General features: G+C 37.2%; 1 protein-coding gene across 3 annotated transcripts in view; it reads right to left on the bottom strand.

Moving 5' to 3' along the window:
- The window catches only part of LOC149219667 (protein unc-13 homolog), a 298,200-nt gene that overhangs the window by 240,566 nt on the left and 40,895 nt on the right, over nt 1-16,739 (bottom strand). For all 3 annotated transcript variants that reach the window (XM_089384442.1, XM_089384441.1, XM_089384440.1), the window contains exon 13: nt 13,800-13,880. In XM_089384442.1, the coding sequence (XP_089240568.1) occupies nt 13,800-13,880 (81 nt within the window). The remainder of the gene's footprint in view (nt 1-13,799; nt 13,881-16,739) is intronic.

Below are 16,739 nucleotides of genomic sequence, written 5' to 3'. Positions count from 1 at the left end.
AGCATATGTTGGACTTGGAAAATATGATGATGCAATTTCTTCTTATGAAAAGGGCCTGGAGTTTGATCCTTCAAATGAAGCCTTAAAATCAAGCCTTGCTGATTCATACGCAGCAAGTAGATCTCGGGCCGCATCCTCTCCATTTGGAAACATATTCCAGGGGCCAGAATTGCGGGAAAAATTAACAGTTGACCCAAAAACAAGATTGTATTTGCAACAACCTGATTTTGTTAAGATGACTCAAGATGTTCAGAAATATCCTAACAACATTAATATCTATCTTAATGATCAACACATGATGGAGGCTTTGGGTGTGTTACTAAATGTTAACTTACGTAATGCCACATTAGAGGAGGATTCACAGCAAAATCTCAAAAACGCGGAAAATGTTAGTAAGCAGAAAGATGAGGCAGGGTTACAGCAACAGGCGGGATATAATAAAGAAAGTGAAAGCTCATTATGGATGTTACAACTAACAAACACCTCACGCGATCGTTCGATATCAATTGAAGGGCTTATCGCACCCCTCCACCCAAATCAAATGGCTCTCGCTAAAAGGAAAGCAACCGGTAGTCCAACTCCATAGTGGAGCTTTGCACCCCTCTCTTCCAAAAAAACAAAGGTGACAACCACAAAACCCGACATAGAAGGAGGAATGAAGCAGGAGGTGCCCACGAGGGCCCCGAGAGTTCAAGTGTCCCATGCCTGTAAAGAAAGGATAGACGATGTTACTAGAGCTTTGGATTTCCAAACGATGGGATCTACAATTGATTTTTATTACCTACGCCAGAGGGAGCCAAAGGCATCACAAAGTTCACCAAAGAACTGGGCTACGACAATGGCGGAAAAACCATCGAATGGTTACTGCAAATGGTCCGAACCAAAGAGTCGCTAGGCTTTCAGAGTGCACGCAAACAGCTGGATTGGTTATTGCCAATTCAAACAAAATTCTTGCAAGAACTAACCAGAGAGTTGGGTTCTTGCGGGTGCTGTTACGCCCCTCACTCGGGTGCTCCATCGTCCCCATCAGCTGAAAGACGTTTTTGTCGTAGATCGTTTCGCAGCACCACACAGGCCGTGAAGAAAAAGTGTCGTCCCCCCCCCCACCGTCGCCGCCGTCAATCAACGTGTCTAGGTCAAAGGTCAACCAGTGTGTTTCTTAAATCGATTTGGAAATGGCTCAGCATATATATCAGCGGGCTTATACGTTCACTGTTTGCCTGATTCTTTGTCTTCGGGTGTGACTGCGGAATGCTGTCAGGCAGCTGAGAATTCTCCCCACTGTGAAATCCAAAAACTAATGCAGGGTCTTGTTCATCGAGATAACATCAAGGTTGGAATATTCTTCCCCATTTAATAGAAACCCCATTGCGCTGAAATAAAAAATCTAAAGCACCGTAATGTTATGTAGGCTGTGTGTTTGTAGTGGGGATTATGAACGACTCACATGGGCCTGAAGTAAGTCGTAAATACATTTAATGTGTGACTGGTCAGCAGATTTTCGCATGTCCACGGTTCTATCTCACCAATTTGAATGCTCGCATGTTGTCATACATTTGAGAGCCGTAATATAAGTCGTGGTCAATAGCTACATATAGATACATTATAAACATACTTTAATTAATTAAATTTATTTAATTAAATATATATATATAATAATATCACTATTAAAGACAAGAAAAGAAAAAAAAATCTGAAGGAGAAATCGAAAAACCGTGATTCCAAAACAATAGTACCGATGACTTACACATACCGAAAGGACATGGGCAAGGAAGAAATTATTAGCAAATAAGCTTTGAGGACAAATCTTTTCGAAGAGAAAGGCAATGTTACGAACATAAATTGGATAAAATAAAATAAACATAAATAAATATAAATAAATGTAGATATTAAATAATCAAGTAATGGTTATGTTAAGTAATCATTAACTAAGTGAAAAGGCATGTCTAAAAGACATGCCCAGACACGAAAGGACACCTGCTTAGGTATATATGCAGGTCTTCATTGTAACATTCTACATCACTTGTACATTTTATATATATAATAAATTATTATTACAAATACCTTTCATGTATTTCTACATTAAGTCAGCAAGTTATAAGTTTTGTTGCTTCAAATTTTCACAGTGCAAAGGTAAACTTTCCTTTATTATAAAAAGTATGGACCAAAAAATACCCTTTTAGTAGATTCAACCATTATCTAGAGCATTTGCATCTATCTAGCCTTCAAATATAGTAATATCAAAATTAACGTGTACCTTAAAGGGGGCGACGCCTCCAAAGTGGCCACTTGATGAAGGTGTGTTGCCTATTGGCATCTGTCGAAGGATCTGGGATAAATTATCCATCATCTCGTTCCTTTATCATTTAGTGGCTTCCTCGAGCAACAATTTGATAAGATCTCATGCTCCCTCGTCTTTCTTTTCTTCCGCCGTGGGAGGTCGTCAAGGTCGATGAGGACGGTCTTGCAAGGGCTCAAGCAGTTTGAGTCCCAACTCCTCATACCCCTACCTCATTGGGGGCATGCACAAAAAAACAGATAAAGAGCAAACCGCTTTGATACCACTAATCCAAACTTCTAACAAGAAAGAAATGAAATACAAATTATAACCAAAAACACAGAGATATAGTGAAACTTGACTTCAATTAATAAATGGGAAACGTTGAAATTCTATACAAGCAAAATGAAAGCAAACTAGCTCGAACAGTGGTAGCTTATCTCTGAGAAGAGATGTGACGGCTATGTGCCTTCAATAAATTGTGTTACAATGATGCTCAAAGGCTTTTTTATCATGAAGAAGTTGTGAGAAACCCTAAACATCCAAATACCCAACCCTAGGAGATGAAGTGCCAAAGGTGTATGGGCCCCGATGGGGTAAGTTAGAACATCAACTTCCCAGGCTCATAACTCTGGCATACGATATATGTTTGGCATGCATGATATCCCGTTGGAAAGTTCTATCTGAGGACTACAATTTCCAATTGTCATCAACCCGTTTCCCCAAAAAAACATGATTTAAAGACTCAAAATGGCTCTAAAATTTTAGGCAATGAAAACTATTCAAAATAGAAAACTATCAAAATAGAAAAAATTGTGTTGTGGACTAGTGGAATAGGTGGCGTGACCAACAATATCTACCTGGATCACCAACACACTCTATTTGTTGTTTGGATCACCAATTTATTTGTTGTTTGCTACGGCAAATACTGAATAAATCACACTGCAACCTAGACAAATAAAATTGTGGAAGAATAAACGCTAGAAGAAGTGCTAGCACACACATAAAAATAACACAATTGTTTTTGGACAAAAGTCCCTAGAAAAAACCAACTTGGGAAAATCAGTGCAGCAGCTGAGGGTTTTATTATTATGCAGCAGTGAGAAATTTTGACTACAACTGGATGCCGAAATCTGGCAATCCTACAGAGAAAAATACTAGCAAAAATCTAGTGAGGAATTTTCCTCACCCCACAAGCAATCTCCTGGCTCAACTTGCCTTCAGAAATTTGGCCCTTGAACCCTCTGTGTCAACCTCTGCACTGTTCTGTGCAACCTATTGGACGTCTAGCCTCAGACAAGTTTCTGATGAAGTCGTTTTGCCCTCTGCTGACTAGAAAGGTGCTTCTTTGGCACTCTTTGACTTCTTCCCAACCTCTGGAACTGAAAACGTGAATCCCTCTCAGCAATTTGACTTTGCCTCTAGAAGTTGTTGCGTTGCCCCAACGTCAACCTCTCTATGGCTCTCCTGCCTCTCTGCAAACACACTCGCTGGATTTGGAATGCCTCCTCCAGCCTCACTGTCTTTGCCCCTCTCACTGCTTCGATCTCTAACTCTCTCTCCGGCAAATGACTGCTACTACTGTGGAAATCGATTTGCTCACGAAATCAAACCTCTCAAGTGTTTTCTCCATCACCACATTGACCTTGTATTATAATCCTCCGTTGGAGCACCAATGGCCAATATTAAGACATAATTGATCGCTAGGATCACCTCTGGATCGATCCGTGTGAGTTTCTAAATGATTCATGCCTTGACTTAATTAATACTGAATAATTAACCATATCCCCTAAGTTTAGACTTAGAAAATATTTAAAAACTGGTTAATAATCTAATTAAGTCATTTCTAGGCAGAATTTCCAAAAATGATTTCTGAGTTTTGGAGATCTCATGTATTATAGCCTCTCCACAAAATTTTAAGGCTAGAACACATCCGACGCTACAAAAACTAACACTCCCTCTTAGCAAGGAATGTGTTCTAGTGCTACTGCACACCCTGTAGTAGCACTTTGTCTCTATATCATCTCCTGTCACACCACTGATGTCTAGACATACTGCCCACCAACCACTGCGCAACTCTGATATACGCTGCATTTGTGTTGTTGCTAACCCTGCTAAATTGTTGCCAACACTGCAACTCCCTCTCATCTGTTGTTGTTGCAACTGCAACTGAAAAGCATCCAAAATACTAAATCAATTGTGATCAGTATAATACTTCTGTCACCAGAGTCTCTGACTGCTGCTGGTATCTGCACTGTCACTGAAGAATTTGCTTTGTTGTTGACTCTGCACTATGCCAATTGCACTGCTGCCAACTCTGCACTGCACTCCCCAGCATCTGACTGCTACTAGTCTTTGCATCTACCACTCTAGCATCTCACTGCATCAACTGCCACTGATCCATTCTACTATTGAATATTGTGGGCCCCCGTAGCAAGGTATTGATCCATGAGGTGGACTCCTCAAGGATCCTGCCCATCTATAGCGTTGTGGGGCTACAACTCCAGATCACCTCACCTCACTCCTAGAGGTATGTTGGCGACCATAGCGAAGTCTTCCTCCAACCTGGAGGATAGCCTATCAATCTCAGCATGTGCTGCAGCCTGGTCCTGCTTCTCCTTTGTCCTTCTTTCTGAGAGGACATTAGGTATTGTAGTGACCAAGCTCACCACATCTGAAGCACTTGACCTTAGACAGGTCATTCTTTTTTCTCTGCTCGCCATGTCCCTGACTAGGACCCTTCGATGCGAGGGCCACATTCTCCTCCTCCTTCACCTGCTTTTGTCCACTGCTGCTACCACTGATGAAGCTCTTTAGAAGAGCTCACCTCACTTCCTCTTGCTGCAAGTCAGCCCACATCCTGTCCCAATCTAGTAACTTGTCTCTGCCCAATATGCTTTGGAAAAAGACCTACCAGTCCTCGAAGACACTGTTGAGTGCCAATCTCACAAGCTCTATTGGTTGAGGCACTTCCCCAACAGCTCACAACTAGTCTCAGACCTCCTGAATCATGTTGAGGAAGGGATCTATGCCTTCCCCCTTCTGCATCTGGATGAGCCTCAACTTCTCCTCGAGGTACATCTTCCCTAATACAACGTGGCAAGAGTATCCCACATCTGCTTGGCAATATCTTTGCCATCTTTATGTGAAACAACATGATCTTGAAATAATCTAGGCAATCATTTCGCCCGAGCCATCTCCTTTCTGTACCCCTTCATCTGATTTGCAACCTGGGAACTGCTACCACTGCATCAACATATGTTTTCAAGCCAATCTCATCTAGAAGGAAGGACACCCTTGCCTTCCAAACAACGTAGTTGGAAGCCCCATCCAACTTGTCCTGATCACGAAGCCCGGCAGTGGCCATCTCAACAAAATGTTGAAAACCTCCTCTTTCCTTTTGCTCAGCGGTTGCTCTACTATTCGCACTCTCGTCTGGAGTGAGGGGATCCGCTCAAAATGATTGTTGATCTGCAAGGAAAAATCGAATTTCTTGAGACTAGAAGTTCCCTGAGGAAAATCTTCCCTCTATGTGTGCTCTTCTTCCTTCCACCCGATGTTGGCTCTATTCTAGAGTACTGTTGCAAGACTTTGCATCCAGTGAGAGATCTGCTCAACTAAAAAATCTAACTTGCTCCCTCTACCTCTGGAATCACTCGATCTGGAAGATCGAATTTTTCAGCCCCTCACTCAGAAAAATCGAACCTCCACAAGTAATTTGGCCTCCTAGTAGAATGACTATGCTGCACTTGGGAATTTCAGCCTGCTACCCACAATGAGCAGCGAAATTGCTTCTCTCTTCGCCTCTGAGCTCTCTGGTTGATCAACTGTGCTCTGATACCATGTGAAAATATCAAACTGGAATCCTATTGCAACAGCTGGAAATTATTCTCCTAATTGTTAATTTTATTTAACAATTTATTTGTTGTTTGCTATGGCAAATACTGAATAAATCACACTGCAACCTACACAAATAAAACTGCAGAACAATAGACGCTGGAAGAAGTGCTAGCACACACATATGAAAATAACACAATTGTTTTTGGACAAAAGTACCTGGAAAAAACCCAACTTGGGAAAACCGGTGCAGCTGCTAAGGATTTTATTACTATCCAGCAGTGAGAAATTCTGAGTACAACTGGATGTCGAAATCTAGCAATCCTACAGAGAAAAATACTGGCAAAAATCTGGTGAGGAATTTTCCTCACCCTCTGCGCGGCCTGTTGTGTGTCTAGCCTCAGACTGGTCTCTGATGAAGTCGTTTTTCCCTCTATTGACAGGAAGGACACTTCTTTGGCGCTTTGGGACTCCTTCCCGGCCTCTGGAACTGAGAACATCAAACCCTCTCAGTAATTTGACTTTGCCTCTAGAAGTTGTTGCGTTGCCCCAGCGTCAACCTCTCTGTGTCTCTTCTGCCTCTCTGCAAATGCACTCACTGGATGCCTCACTATCTCTGCCCCTCTCTCATTGCTTCGATCTCTAGCTCTTTCTCCAACAACTGACTGCTGCTATGCTGGAAATCGATATGCTCATGAAATCGAACCTCTCAAGTGTCTTCTCCATCACCACATCAACCTTCTCTTATAATCCTTTGTTTGAGCCCCAACAGCCAAGATTAAAACATAATAGATGGCTAGGATCATCTCTGGATTGATCTGTGTGAGTTTCTAGATGATTCACGCCTTGAATTAATTAATATTGATTAATTAACCATATTCCCTAAGTTTAGACTTAGGAAATGTTTAAAAACTGGTTAATAATCTAATTAAGTCATTTCTAGGCAAAATTTCCAAAAACAATTTCTGGATTTTGGAGATCTCATGTATTCTAGCCTCTCCACAAAATTTCAAGGCTAGGACACATCTGGTGCTACAAAAACTAACAATGTCATTCTCCTCTCCTAGCCTTTTTCATTGAGCTAAACCCCTAACCCTAATATCCAAAGTGATAGATGACCAAGATTAGATCTCACTTCACTTAAGATCAATAGTTGAAATTAAAACATAATCACTAAAGTAAATACTTTACTTTTCCTAAGTTTCTTTAGCTCAATATCCAATACAATTAATTATGTGTTTTTCCTAAGTTAGACATAGGCTAAGTTACAATAGCAATTGACTCAATACTTGAGCAAGTGTCCTAAGGAGACTTTGGGCGACTTCTACACACTTAGACACTTAGGCCTGTGCAAAAGAACCTACTCAAGCTACAAACATCAACATTGTTCCACCATAATGGTTGTACCCATAATCAACCCATCACCCCCTTCAATTATAAGTGTCTTCAAATCCAAGCTCAAACCCACCACAAATTCTTCCATGGCCATTACATTCGCTAATGAAGGGAGAGGTGGCCAATCCTCATTAACTTGATTCAAACCTGAGCCCCACTACTAGTGAACTTCGCATTGAACGAACTCATCATAGCACGAATAGATCCATTATATTCCATAAACCACGAGGAAATACATTCAAATGGAGGGGGTAATCACATGACTTCATTATGCATCAATGAAATTGTTATATCTATACAATACTTATTAGTGACCTACCTATTTGTCGAAGACCGATACAACATGGTTTCATCTTGGTCCCACCCAACCCCTAACAAATTTAGGCATATGCCCTCATTCCCGTGCTGCAAAGCCTACCAATCCTCAACCCTGCTCACTTAAAGTCGCATCCATACACCCTCTTCCTCCTCTTCTTTCTCCACCTATGTGTTCTTCCCTACCTTTCCTCACTCCCCTACCCCTCATCACATGTTACCATTCGTGTTCATGGATATTATTTATTATCACAAAGTTTTACAAAAGTACTAGAGGAACCAATAGTCACCCCCTTGACATATTGTGCAATCATCAATACATACACTAACCAAAAACAAAACAACAATCAATGGCCCAATCCAAACCAAGAAGCAACAAGCTCATCTCTCTTTTCAACATGGAATTTGCAATGTAATTATGCACCTGGTTGTCTATGTATAGGTATAATTTTATAGCTTATCACGTATAAGATAAGATAAGAAAATTTTATTAACATCCAATGAATGACCATAAATAGGTCAATGGGACAAAAGGATACAACTAGTACAAGTACAATGTGGGAGTGTGAACGCAACTCCTAGAAAATGCCAAAGCTAACTCTAAGATAAAATGAAGTAAAGAAGGGTATGTGTATAGGGTTCATTTCATTCTTTATCTTATAAGGGAATAACAATGGGACAGAAGGATACAACTATTCGAAGTACAATGTGGGAGTGTGAACGCAACTCCTAGATAATGCCAAAGCTAACTCTAGGATAAAATGAAGTAAAGAAGGGTATGTGGTATAGGGTTCATTTCATTCTTTATCTTATAAGGGAATAACAACATATATCTTGTTATAAAGGCCTATTAAGTTACTACAAACCTGTATTCATTCATCATGAATGCTATATGGAGAATACAACCAAAATTATCTTGCAAACCCATTTTTATTAAATTCACACATAATTCCAACAGCTCAAGACTAACTCAAACATGACTTTCGGTAAAACACCTTGTCATTGGGAGATCACAGGGTCAATTATCCTCGACGCCCTCAGGGTTAGGCTGTGATTAGTTTGGCAGCGAGGATGTGCCCTTTGGGTGGATTTGCCCAAACTTTTCTCGGAAAAACCTACAACCAAAAAAAAAAAACTAAACTCAAACATGATTTCCAGGATATAAAATGGTAGTTCATAAGGTCTTTGGACTAGGAGACAAATAATATCAGAATTATTTGATGCCATGATTGATTCATAATCAATCCCATTCACACAATTCAAATAGCTTACGACAAACTTGGACATGATTTCCAGGTTCTAATATGGTAGTTCAGACGGTCTTAGAACTAGGAAACAAATGATATCAGAAAGTTTTAATGCCATCTTGATTGCTAACCATTCTCATTTGACTATGTAGTTATGCTTATGTGGATGTTAACTTACAAGTTGCAAAATACACGTGATTATTGATATTCTCATCTCTAAGTAGATCACAACCAACAACATAAGATTAGGCATGAACATATTTGTGGAATTATTTTTCTTGCAATCAGGCAATCTATGGGTAGAAGCATATGGTAAACCTCTTGTTTTTAGTATTTTAAAACACTATAATGTTCTCAAATTTATAAGGCCCTTTGTTTACCTAATACCAACATTTAAAAGTCATGAAATTCTACATAAGGAAAAACAATGATTAAGATAGCTTGCTTCTCAGCTATTATTGGAATGTAAATTGAGTGTGAAGCGAACAAAGTTAGTTCTTCAAGTTAAATACTCTAGAAGACTTGGAATATAAAGATCTCCATTGAGATACAAGAATATATATTAATTGTATGAATAAGAATGATGATACAATTGGGAATGAGGGTCTTGTATATATAGCCAGGTAAGAACCCCTTCACGAACAGGTCATGTCTCCCTAGACATGCCTCTTTGTTTAACTAATTATTAATTAACTAATCATTATTACAATTATTTATATTTATATTATTTATATATATTGTATTCGTAACATTGCCTTTCTCCTCAAAAAAGTTGTCCTCAAAGCTTGTTGATGCAAAAGGCTTGATCTCTTTTTTTTGGTTTCGAATGTCTTCTTGTCTCGGCACTTGTCATCTTCGTTGATACAAGTTCATATGATCTTCTAAGTGACAAACAAAACTATCGCACTGAGAAGAGATCAAACCATCCTAGATTTTTTTTGTGGAATATTCTGATCACTGGAATTTTGTCACGAATTGTCATCATAGCACTGGATTGAGGTTACATCAATATTCTTTGGAACATTAGTTTGTTGTTTCTGTTCTGAATGGTCATTATACGTAGCTTGGTTGAGTTGTCTACTCTCATGATTCAGATGTCGATAGAGAACTCTTTTGGTTTGACTTTGCCTTATCATGAATGTGGCAGTTTCCTAATTTTCTTCAGGTACTGATGTTGTTGAGTTGGTTACTGAATAATCACTTGGAATTTCCATTGTTTGAACTGCAACCTTTGAGTATGTCCTCACTTCAGTTGGATTTGGATTTGTTTGAACTGTGAGATCAATGGGATCTGTGTTTGTTCCCTTTTCTTTGACTTGCAATGTTACATCTAAAGACTTTGATTTTTTTTCGTGAGTAGTTCTTCTAACTTGTTTTTTAATTATTTTTTATCATCTTTAAGTTTCTTAATTTGAGTGAGTGGACTTTGATTATGGTTTCTCAAACATAAAATTTATTTGGTTTCTGATTCATCAACATTATTTTAATTGTTTTGACTTTTAAGCTTTTCATCTTTTAGATCTCTAATTTGTTCTAATAACCTTTGATTCGGGTCTTTTAAGAGCAAATTTTCTTCTTCTTTCTCTAATAGAATCTCGTTGAATTTCTTCTCAACACGTTCCTTTTCTTCTTCTATTTTTTTCTTTCTTTCCTTGGACTTCTTGACCTTCGCAATTAATTTTTGATGCAAAATTTCCTCGTTCTTTTCTATTAATTTTTATTCTAGTTTTGCAAGTTTTTCCTCTCGTTCTGTCATTTGCATCAATACATCATCTTGATGTTCTTCCGCATTAAATAATTTTCCACATGTTGGACAACATAATTCATAATTTTTATGAATCCACAGATATTCAATGTATGTTATACAAAACAGACATTTAGTCCAAAATAATGATTGTTTGTTCTAGTTTTGCAAGTTTTTCCTTCTGTCATTTGCATCAATACATCATCTTGACATTCTGCCGCATCAAATAATTTTCCACATGTTGGACAACATAATTCACAATTTTTATGAATCCACAGATATTCAATGTATGTTATACAAAATAGACATTTAGTCCAAAATAATAATTGTTGTGTGGAACTCATCTTCTATTATTTCTTGACTTCTCTGAGGTATATTTCCTTTAATTTACCCCTCAAGAATTTAATTAACTTCAAACTTAAAAGTATTCCTTTTTAATAAAATAATATATATATTTTTTTAAATCAAGAAAATAATTTCACCAAGTAAAAAAAAATTAATAACTTCCTAAATTACCCTTTTCTTAAAAGAACCTTAGGTAATAAAAGGTACCTTCCTTTCATAACTAACCTTAAATCAACTTAAACTAACACCAGCTTTTCTATTAGTGGACCTTTTATATCCTTTGGATTTTTTTTATTTTTTTTTTGTAAGCTGGGGTGGGACTCTCTGATTTACATGTCCATTATGTACCCCTCTACGGGGGAGGGGTAGCCCAAGATTTGAACCCAAGACTTCCGGTTCGGTGAGACTTCATTTCCACGGCCCTTGCCGCTTGAGCTACCCCATGTGGACTATATCCTTTGGATTTAAAATGATACCTTTTTTACTATTTTTTTATTTTTCTTAAATAGTTATTGTTATTTTGTTTTTAAATATTCAAAATTCCCCCTCCTTAATATTAATGACTTCTTTCACTTTCTTCACACTTTTATAGAGTACTCACTTAGGCTTTTTATCACTTATACCCACTGACTCACTTTTGAAAAAGAATTTAACATTACTTTTACAAAACTTCACGAGTACTTTTTACTAAATCGTTTTCCTTCTTTAAATTATCTTGGTATAATGCTTCCTCTTAAACGCCCTTTTCAGTAACTTTGTCTTTAAAGCCCTAAGCCAAAGCTTTCGATGAATCATCGTCCCCTTTTCTTCCTCGTCACGTTATTCACTTATTTGGCACTTTCCCGTCAAACGTTTTTTTTCCTTGTGTACGATGGATGGATGGATGGATGGATTGTATAGATATGCAATCACAGCAGACTGAATTAAAATGTATGTTGGTTGTTGTAATTTATACAACAGCGAATGGGTTTATACAGTGGCAATAAAAAGTGTTTGAGGCCGCTATGTACAGGCAACATTGGTCTTTTTGGCTATTCGATGTGTCAATGCCTAATAATTTAACGGTGTATGGACTAATTAATTGGCTATGTGAAACAATGGTTGTACGAATTTATTAGAGTTGGCAGTAATTAATTTTTTTGGGTAAACGGAGTTGTACGGATTATCAATTATTTATTTTGAATGGCAACTATGGAACGATGGCATATATATGGAAACAATCAATGGATTGCATGTGCAGACTGTACGGATAGTCAATTTGATCTGCAGCAACTTCTCTTGTTAATTTTTTAATATTGTTCCTTTTTTAATAATTCCTTTTTTAACTATATTTTTTTATAAACTCTTTATATATATATATATATATATATATTTTTGAATTTTTTTTAATATTTTATATTCTCATTTTTTTCCTAATTTTTTTTCTTTATTTGTTTTTTTAAGGTAATTTTTTCAATAATTTTATGTTTATTTTATTTTATTGAATTATGTTTTTATCTATATTTTTTTTTTTTATGGCCAAAGGCCAATTGGCAAATTGGAGACCCTCCAAAAGCTTGTAGTGTAACGCTTCAACGGCAACAAAGTTGACGGATTTCGATGGCCAAAGACCAAGATCGGAGAACAAGCTCTGTGCAGTGGTGAAGCGGCCAAAGGATCAAACTGCTCTGATACCAAATGAAGCGAACAAAATTCGTTCTTCAAGTTAAATACTCCAGAAGACTTGGAATATAAAAATCTCCATTGAGATACAAGAATATATATTAATTGTATGAATAAGAATGATAATACAATTGGGAATGAGGATCCTGTATATATAGCCAGGTAAGTACCCCTTCACGAACAGGTCATGCCTACCTAGACATGCCTCTTTTTTTAACTAATTATTAATTAACTAATCATTATTACAATTATTTATATTTATATTATTTATATATATTTTATTCCGAACAAACATTTTATTCGTAACAAACTGAATGTTATTTTAGGTTAAAACTAAGAATTTGTAACTAATACCAAATTTAGAATAGTCATGAAATTCAGCACAAGACAAAACATTAACTAGGATAGCTTGCTTCTCAGCTATTATTGGAATCTTGATTGAAGGTTATCCCAGGTTGAAACTAGCAATGTTGTAACCAATGCTGTCTAATTAAAAATATATATAATACAAAAGAGATTATGAAAATTAAGACTAAGAATAGCAAGGAAAATTCTGACACAGCAAAGATGGGTGAGACACTTGAAACTTCCCAATTAAGGAAGCAGGAAAAGGTAAACAGAGACACTTGAAATTTCCCAATTAAGGAAGCAGGAAAAGGTAAACAGAAACAGATACTTCATGAGAAAGCACGTAGCTTTGGACATGGATTCATCTTCACAATACTTCAAGAGAGGCACAGCAAGAATGTCAAATGGGAAATGTAAACTGTAACAGATAGCCATTTGTTGGACTTCGATTCTAAAACAAGGCATGTTATACAGTATAATGACCTCAGGTAGGTGATCAGGTCAGACAATGAAGCAGTAAAATAAACAGCTGAAAAATATAGCTAACAATGAAATCAGTTCCATGAATATAACCAATTAAACAAGTTAGTCTAAATCATGTGCATGCACGTAAAGACAAGGAACTCACCCCAGTTCCATCACATTCATCTGCCAAAAGTCTCCTAGCAACCATTGCTGCAGTCACTATCCCTTCTATATTACTTGATTCCTGCCAATTGAAATTTGAAAATCAATGGATAAACCAAAATCTAATCTCTATCTAAGTTTAATATTTTAAACAAAAATTAAATAAATAGTTGAGACAAGGCCATCAGTTACAGCATTCATTATTATATGGTATTATGTAGGAGCACAGGGGATCAAACAACAGAAATATAATCTTCCATGTAAGCTCCCATGCATTTTTCGACTTGCTTTCAACCAGCCATGAATGATTTACCATATCCATAATTTCCTGAATTCAAAGAGCTTGCCATGGTTCACAATTTTCTAAGACAGTGGAAACACACCACTCAAGATAATGTGTGCTTGCAGTATATGCAAGTGTGAAACGCCCCATCTCATCAAGTGGATGAATCTAATTCTTACCTTAAGAAACATTTGATCATAGGTTGGACAATGCAGGAGATTGCCTGTGGCAATGAACCAACAGGAAATATTGTTTGTGCAATCAAGGCACATCGTAAACCAACAGCACATCTTCAAATACAGCATTGTACTGCACTTGAAATAACTCGTTGAATGTCCACTTGCAAGGAATTCAAGATCAACAACCCAGAAAATGCAGAAACATGCTGAGGCAAATAAACCAAGTAGGTATATTCTATAACAAAAAAAGGCTAAAATATCATGTCAAATCACATCTAGAAAGTACCATTAAGCTGTGATATGAAAATCCCTTTCTCCACAGTTCAACCTTGTAGATATCTTAATTTGTTTCTGCTCCAATGTAATTTTAAATACAGTGGCTTTTACACGCATGCTTCAAATGGTATTTTTCCTTGGACATTTGTCTTGTCAAGACGCGAACTACGACAAATGCAATAGAGTATAAAATTCACCCATTAAATGAGAGTCAAATACAACAGACATTCGGATATGGATCAATAGTCATTGCAAAAGGTTTAAAAAGATATCATAAGCTCAGAGGCATCATACTGCCAAAGAGGACAACCAAGCCACCAACCCAATCCCTCCAGAATGGACCAGACATCCCAATGTAAATATAAGATGTATCTTTCAAAATTAAAAATATGTTTTAAAACTGTTAAAATATTGGTAGGAACAAAGGACCACTGTTTTGACCTCTATTACTATCTTCAGTTAGACAATATGATCATTTCAATATTCAGGGTACTAGCTGACATACATAGACTTACAATTAATCTACCAAGACCACTGTAACAAGCCTCCAAATAGGAACCCCAGAAAAACAAGAGTTCCTTGCAAAGACTTATATGCACCATAAAAACATTGGTAGGAACAAAGGACCAATGTTTTAAACTCTATTACTATCTTCAGTTGGACAATATCATTTCAACATTCAGGGTACTAGCTGATACACAAAGACTTGCAACTAATCTATCAGAACCAAGGTAACTAACCTCCTAATAGGCACCCCAGAAAAACAAGAGTTGTTTGTCAATATTCACAACCTCTGAACAGTTTTCGCCCTCTAAAATACACAAATTGACCTCGGATTTTACAAAAAATGAAATTATTTAAATCCACAAAAGACCAAAATAGGTCAATTGGACTAAACAAGAACAGGTCAAAATTGCAACATAAGAGTGTCAAAGGCAAGTCCTAGGTGCAACAATAACTACAACAAAAGATAAAGAATCCAAAGGGATGAGGACAAAAGATATAAACCCTAGAAAAGAAAAAGAAAAAAGCATTGCTCTATGAATGAAAAGAATCATCATTGTGTTCTAAAAGCAATAGAGCAGCTACTGTTCTTGACAACTGTGACGAAGGTATCAACGCATAGCTGAGAATGTCCTTTGGGGAATAGGCTAGATTGATTGGAACAAGTCAAATAATCCTAGGGAGACATCAAATGATTCTTGATGGAGCTCTCCCAACAGCTGAGCCCAATGAAAGAAATATAGTGATGGACACCTAACTACTCAATTTAGGCTAGGAGAGTTCCACATTTAAGTCGAGCACTAGAACATGTATGTCTCAGTTGTCTTTCATGTTTCAAAGAATCTGGTCAGTTTCCCGACAAAACGAGAGGGAGCTGTCTCACTAAACCATTAAACCGTTACTCAACACCCATGATTTAAGTATCTACAATGTTGTTACCACCTACATTCACCAAAATAGGCAAATAAGAGATAATACTGGTGGAATTGGGCATGGATAGGCCTGCCATAAACAATAATTGTATCTCCAAGATGGAGAGCAAAACATCTTTAGTCAACATAATGGAAAAAATAGCAAGGATCTCTGTATCAACGTGGAAACATCCTCCAGGTCCCATCATATATGGGACATTTGAAAATAAACTGTTATGACATCATTCCCATTTTGACATCATTCTATGAGTTAAGTTTGCACTCCCGCATTGTGTTTTAGAAAAATGGGTATAATTTTTACTCCAATTGATCTACTTTTATGATCGTTTGTTGGACATTAAGAAAATTATCTTTCATAACACCCTCCTAAAGAGAACAAAGCTAGCATATCCTCTACATACTTGCATACATATTACAGTGAGAACAATCTCAACATACAAGTGGTGAGAACAAAGATCAAACTCAACAGACAATTGGTGACAACAAACACTCAATTGGTGTAAGGGAATAATGTAAAGAAAGAATACAAGCCCGAACATACTATCACAATTCAATAGGTGTGCACCAAACTTAGTTCAAATAATGACCCAAAAACCACGGAGAACAGTAGGTTTGATGATCATGTCAAAGAGATGCATATCTGAGGGCATGTCCTTGTTGAATGGTGTTGTCATTTATGTCAAACATGGTTATTGAACGTTCTTAATATTTGTCTAAATTGCATTAGTTGGAAGCTCCAATGGAAGGATGGTTGGAAACCCTAGTAT

This window comes from Pinus tabuliformis, chromosome Q (genome assembly GCF_031772625.1).
Source record: "Pinus tabuliformis cultivar Carrire ecotype Pingquan chromosome Q, CPIR1, whole genome shotgun sequence".
Lineage (NCBI taxonomy): Eukaryota > Viridiplantae > Streptophyta > Pinopsida > Pinales > Pinaceae > Pinus > Pinus tabuliformis.
This window is presented reverse-complemented; position numbering and strand designations above follow the sequence as displayed.